Here is a 6,057-nt window from a genome sequence, read left to right on the forward strand (position 1 = left end):
GTGAAATTTGGAGGAAAAAAAAAAGGGGGGGGGAGGAAACTACCCTGAATGTTAAGGCAACCTTAGGGAGACACGCCCATAGAGGCTCCTGATAAACTTGCCAGCCAATGGCCAAGAGGGCTTGATTATCTTAATGGAGAACAGATGCACAATCACCTATCAATCCACTAACAGGATTACTTTCACTCACCTGAACCCTTGTAATCACCCGTCATTTACAGTCAAATAGGCTGCTTGATTGGCTTACCTGCATTATCTAGGTTAGCGCGTTCCCCACTCTTTAATCCTGCTCTTTCTGGCCTACCTTGTATCGATTTGAGAGCTTTGAGCATCTGCTTGAGCTCTTTTTGGACGGAATCTAGGAGAACTTCAGGCTGTGACTAGACTGCCAATGGACTCACCAACGAAGCGTAGCACACGCTCGACCCAGGAGTTTTCTCAGCCTCCTGGTGAAGGATATTCAGGTATGATGGATGCTGTCCTTTTTGTCTATAGGGGTTGGGAAGTGAAGAGCCTCCCCTTCTTACTTAGGGTGACTTCAGTGTTTTAAAGGACACAGTTGAGTAGGATCCTCTGGTGGAGGAAGGGGGGGAGCACAGTTTTTTAATTTTGGGGAGAGGGAAGAAGTGAAGAGTATATAAACTGTCTTGCTTGCTTACAATGCAATCTTTTCAGTCCACTTTATGGGGAAGAGCAGCAGATGTCAGGAATGGTGGAAAGGAACAAAACATGAGAAACATAACCTCAAGTTTTTGTATATTTTCTATTCTTGATTTCAGAGAGGAAGGAGAGTGAGAAAGATAGAAATATCCATGTTGAGAGAGAATCATTGATTGGCTGCCTCCTGCACACCTTCCCTCTGGGGATCAACCCGAAACCGGGACATGTGCCCTGATCCAGAATCCAACCGTAACCTCCCCCGTTTCATAGATCTCAACCACTAGGCAAGGTTTCTTATTTTTAGGCAAGGTTTCTTAATCTTGCCAACATTTTCAGGCTTGTTTTTCTAGCTAACTCTTCCCTGTAGGGAATGTTAGTAAACAGGAAAATGGCTTTTCAGGAAACAGAGGGTTGAGTTTATAAACACCAGTGAATGTTTCAGGTCCTACATCATCACCCAAACTACTCAGCGACCATTGGTCAGGATCATGTTTCAGAGGAGTGAGCCTGGGAGTGGGTGAGCCTCCCAGAAAAATTAGGCCTCAGGAAAATGCAGCAAGGTTCTTAGCAGGATCCTGGAGCACTGCTTCTAAGAAAGTCCTAATTTATACTGTGAGCCCATTCACAGCCTTATGTGTGACATGAATGTGTATGAGGTATGCATAGTGGTTTGCATGGGAAGAGGCAAGAGTTAAGTGGTTGACTTCCCATAATATCGGGTTTGAATAGAAAGATTTACTACCGTGAACAATCCGGGGTAACCGAGAGAGGGCATAAGCCACTTAAACTTCCTCGCTCTGCTTAAGGCTGAGGGGAGACAGTTGTAAGTGGGTCTTCTTTGGCTATTTCACCAGAGTGGGTGTTTCCCCCCCCCCCCAGAAAATTTTAGTGGATTAAAGTTGAACTGCTGGAACATTGTGATTTATTAATGCTTTATGTCCTCTTATTTGTATTAAGCATTCACACAAATGAAAATGAAGTAACTTCCAGTGCCTAGTTTCTGTCCCATAATCTTCCTCTTGGAATTATGTACTTAGCTACTTTTGATGTTATGAAAAAATATAATGCTCAGAAATAACAAAAATAGGAAAAAGAAAATTGATTGTGCAGAGTTCTCAACTAGCACTAGGTAACGCAGGGGGTAGAAGGAATTCTCCACCTGAGAAACCTCCATTGTCCACGTTCACCTGTTTAAGAGCAGGCCTAGTTTGAGCCTGAGACTAATGAGTTGGGGATAAATCAGTTTACCCTAATGCTGTGGTCAGCAAACTGAAGCTTGAGAGCCACATTTGGCTCTTTGGCCCCCTGAGTGTGGCTCTTCCACAAAATACCACGGCCTGGGCAAGTCTATTTTGAAGAAGTGCCATTAGAAGAAGTTTAAGTTTAAAAAATTTGGCTCTCCAAGGAAATTTCTGTCGTTGTACTGTTGATATTTGGCTCTGTTGACTCATGAGTTTGCCCACCACTGCCCTAATGGCTCTTAATTTTTTTTTTTCCTTTCAGCTGATACTCAAGGTGTCTCAGAAGGACTAGCACAGAACCTTAATGACTTGACTCTCAACCCTAGTACCGCATCCCCTTCCCTTCCACCAGAACATTCATCCCAACAGGAGGACACAGAAAACAACTCGAAGGCATCAGGACTGGGGCTGAATCCACGCCTGCTTTACACGAGGAGACGTGGGGCGAGGACAGTGGCTAGTGTTCAGGAAGAAGTGAAGAAAATGAGAGAAAGGCTTCGACTGAGGATGATAAGAAGGTTGGATGCTATTAAATATCGCACCTTGTACCTGGTGAGTTTTAGTGTCTGGGCCTACAGTTCTCCCAACAGGAGGGTGGGAATGCTCATTATATATGTATATTTAGAGCTGCTTTAGACTCACAGCAAAACTGAGCAGAAAATGCAGAATTCCCATGGACCTTCTGACCCCACACATTCTCATAGCCTCCTCCACTCAGCATCCCACACCAGAGTGGCAGCGTTTGTTATAGGTGATGAATCTCCATTGAGGGATTATCGTCACCTAAATATAGTTTACATTAAGGCTCACTCTTGGTGTATTGTATGCTTACTTGTCTATATGCTTTCACAAACTGGATGCTCATGCCAATACTGTGTGGTATTGGACAAATCCCTAATTGAAAATAAGTAGCTGTTAACCTTACAAAATGGCCCATGGGCTGCTATTCTTTGGTACTCAATCATTTCAATTCTGCCTCCTCCCTGCTACCACCACCCTAAAGATTATTTGTTTTTCTTTTTTTAGTGTATCCTATTCCAAATGCTGTTTAGATTTGATGCTTTCATTATTCCTAACACAATTAATCTATTTTTCTTTTTCTTTTCTTTTTTCCAGAATAAACCAGGATTTAAATGTGGCTGTAGTCATTGCCTTTTACATCCAGGTCCTCTTGATTGTATTATTGACAACTATGGCATGGAGCCATTTTAAATATACACCTTATTCTTGTAGTTATTGGAATTGTAACATTTTTTAATGTCCTATTTCAATTTTTAGTAGCAGATGTGTGGATAGGGCATCTTTAATAAACTTGAGGCATATCTGAGACATGTGTATTCTTGTTCTTGTTCATTGATTGAATTTATTGGGGTGACATTCTGAAATTATATAGTTTTTTAGTGTGCAGTTGTATGATATATCATCTGTATACTATATTGTGTGTGGGGGGGGTTGATATATTTTATTGATTTTTTTTTTTTTTTTTTACAGAGAGGAAGAGAGGGATAGAGAGTTAGAAACATCAATGAGAGAGAATCATCGATCAGCTGCCTCTTGCTGGGGATGTGCTCGCAACCAATGTACATGCCCTTGACCAGAATTGAACCTGGGACCTTTCAGTCCGCAGGCCGACGCTCTATCCACTGAGCCAAACCCGTTTCGGCTGTGTGTGTTTTTTAATTGATTTTTTACAGAGAGGAAGGGAGAGAGAGAGTTAGAAACATCCATGAGAGAGAAACATTGATCAGCTGCCTCCTTCACACTCCCTACTGGGGATGTGCCTGCAACCAAGATACATGCCCTTGACCGGAATGGAATCTGGGACCCTTCGGTCATCAGGTCAACGCTCTATTGACTGATATTGTGTGTCTGATAAGAAGTTATGAAAATTTCAGGACATATGGAATAGGGGAACTTTGACCTATAGTTAAAGAGCAGTTTGGCCTCCCTCTGCAGGCGGCAACCAGTGGGCTGATTAGGGGATGGCACTGGCCAGCCCTGTTTCCCACCGCCCCACCACTGGTGGTCTCCCTTTGCAGGAGGCAACTGGAGGGCCAATCATTGCCACCTGTGAGAGGTGGCTGGTGGGCCAGTTGGAGGCTGGTGCTGGCCAGCGAGTGACCCTGCTCCCCCATGGCTGCCCCACCACCATCGATTGCCACCCTGATTGCCTTACCATCCCTCTGCCTGCTTGCACCCTCCTTGGCTGGCCCCAGCCCCAGCCAACCTGTTATTCTGCCATTTGGTTGATTTGCATATTAGGCTTTTATTATATAATATTTTTTTGTTTGGTGAAATATAGGATTTCGCTAGCAATGGATAATCATTCTCATCACATTCCTATGATGTCAATATCTGGGATCCTAATATTTTATGATATTTTCCTACTGGAACTTTACACATTCTCTCACCATAGCAGGAGAAACTATCTTAAAAGGCTAGAGAGAAAGAAAACACTCATTTCATGTGGTTGGATTTTCATTTTATTATTTATTTTTTACTTTATATTTTTCAAACTTTCTGCAATGAAATAAAATATATTTACTTAAAGGGGCATGCAAACTTTACGTTAAAGGAATTTGATTACATGTTGATTTACTTATGTATTTATTTTTAAATAATAGCTTATGGAGTCCAGCCGGCATGGCTCAGTGGTTGAGCGTCAACCTATGAACCAGGAAGGTCACGGTTTGATTCAAGGTTAGGGCATATGCCACTTTCCTTCCCGTTGCAGAGGGGACCCCTGAGCATGATTGTCTAGAAGTCCTAGAGGAGGTCTACTCTAGCCAGCCAGATCTAACAGATAGGCCTCTACAGAATCCAGACTTAGTATTGTTCACGGACGGCAATAGCTTCCTAGATGAAGGAAAAAGACAAGCCGGATATGCAGTGGTATCAAACCTTGAGATAAAATGCACCCTCACAAGCCAGTCAGAGTATCACATGATCTCACTCATATGTGGAATCTAATGAACAAAATAAACTGATGAAGGAAATAGATCCAGAGACATAGAAGTATAGAACAGACTGTGGAATCTCAGAGGATTGGATGGGTGAGTGAGAAGGGATCAATCAAGATGTATTACCATGCTGTCAGGGCTCAAAGCATCTTTTATGACAGTTTAAGAGAAATCACGTTGGAAACAAAACTGAAGTCTTCTGTTTATATATGAGCAGAAGTACACTTATGCATTTGTCTTTGTTTTCCCTTCCCAATAAAAAATACAGCGCATGTATATATATATATATATATATACATGTTGGCCTGCTGACTGAAGGGTCCTGGGTTCGATTCAGAACAAGGGTACATATTTTGGTTGCAGCCTGGATGTTGGCCCTGGTCCCAGCATGTGTGGGAGGCAACCAATTGATGTGTCTCTTACACATCCATGTTTTGCTCTGTCTCTCCCAGTCCCTTTCACTCCTTCTAAAAAAATTTTTAAAAAATCAATGGAAAAATATCCTTGGGTGAGGATTAACAACAACAAACGAAAGCAGTGTTTCCAAATCTGCTCTGAATAATTAAAAACACACACACAAATATGTAAATCTCTATAAGTCAGGACTAGACACGGTCTAGCCAGTGCTAATGCCATGTAAGATATCAAGAAGGTTTATTTTCTCCTGAAAGTCTTCTTTCTTTAAAGAGATCATACCAATAGTCAACCACATAGGAAAGGGGAAGGTCTATCGACTACTTTGGTTCTCAAATTTAGCTACACATTGGTGTCACTGAAAGGAACTTTAAAAAATACTAAACCCTGGGCTCCACCCCTAGAGATTGTTGATCTGGGTGTGTCCTGGATATCAGAATTTTTTTTGAAAAAACTCCTTGAGAGTTGCCAAAACCGGTTTGGCTCAGTGGATAGAGCGTCAGCCTGCGGACTGAAAGGTCCCAGGTTCGATTCCAGTCAAGGACATGTGCCTTGGTTGCAGGCACATCCCCAATAGGGGGTGTGCAGGAGGCAGCTGATTGATATTTCTCTCTCATCGATGTTTCTAACTCTCTATCCCTCTCCCTTCCTCTCTGTAAAAAAATCAATAAAATATATTTAAAAACATAAAAATAAAATTCCTCAAGTGAATCTAATTGTTGAGAGCCTCTTCTCTAGTCCAGTGGTTTTCAAACTTGTGTAATGTACTCGGGGATCTTGTT

The 6,057-nt window shown here is 42.2% G+C and overlaps 1 protein-coding gene across 1 annotated transcript; it reads left to right on the plus strand.

Moving 5' to 3' along the window:
- Nucleotides 1-357: 357 nt before the first annotated feature.
- LOC311619769 (developmental pluripotency-associated protein 3-like) lies at nt 358-3,113 on the plus strand (the record flags this gene model as incomplete). Its single annotated transcript, XM_084878292.1, has 3 exons — nt 358-464; nt 2,164-2,453; nt 3,018-3,113. The coding sequence occupies exons 1-3, from the start codon at nt 392-394 to the stop codon at nt 3,111-3,113; spliced, it is 459 nt and encodes a 152-aa protein (XP_084734418.1). The 5' UTR covers nt 358-391.
- Nucleotides 3,114-6,057: the final 2,944 nt, after the last annotated feature.

The sequence above is a fragment of the Pipistrellus hanaki genome, assembly GCF_964339955.1.
Source record: "Pipistrellus hanaki genome assembly, chromosome: 3".
Taxonomy (NCBI): Eukaryota; Metazoa; Chordata; class Mammalia; order Chiroptera; family Vespertilionidae; genus Pipistrellus; species Pipistrellus hanaki.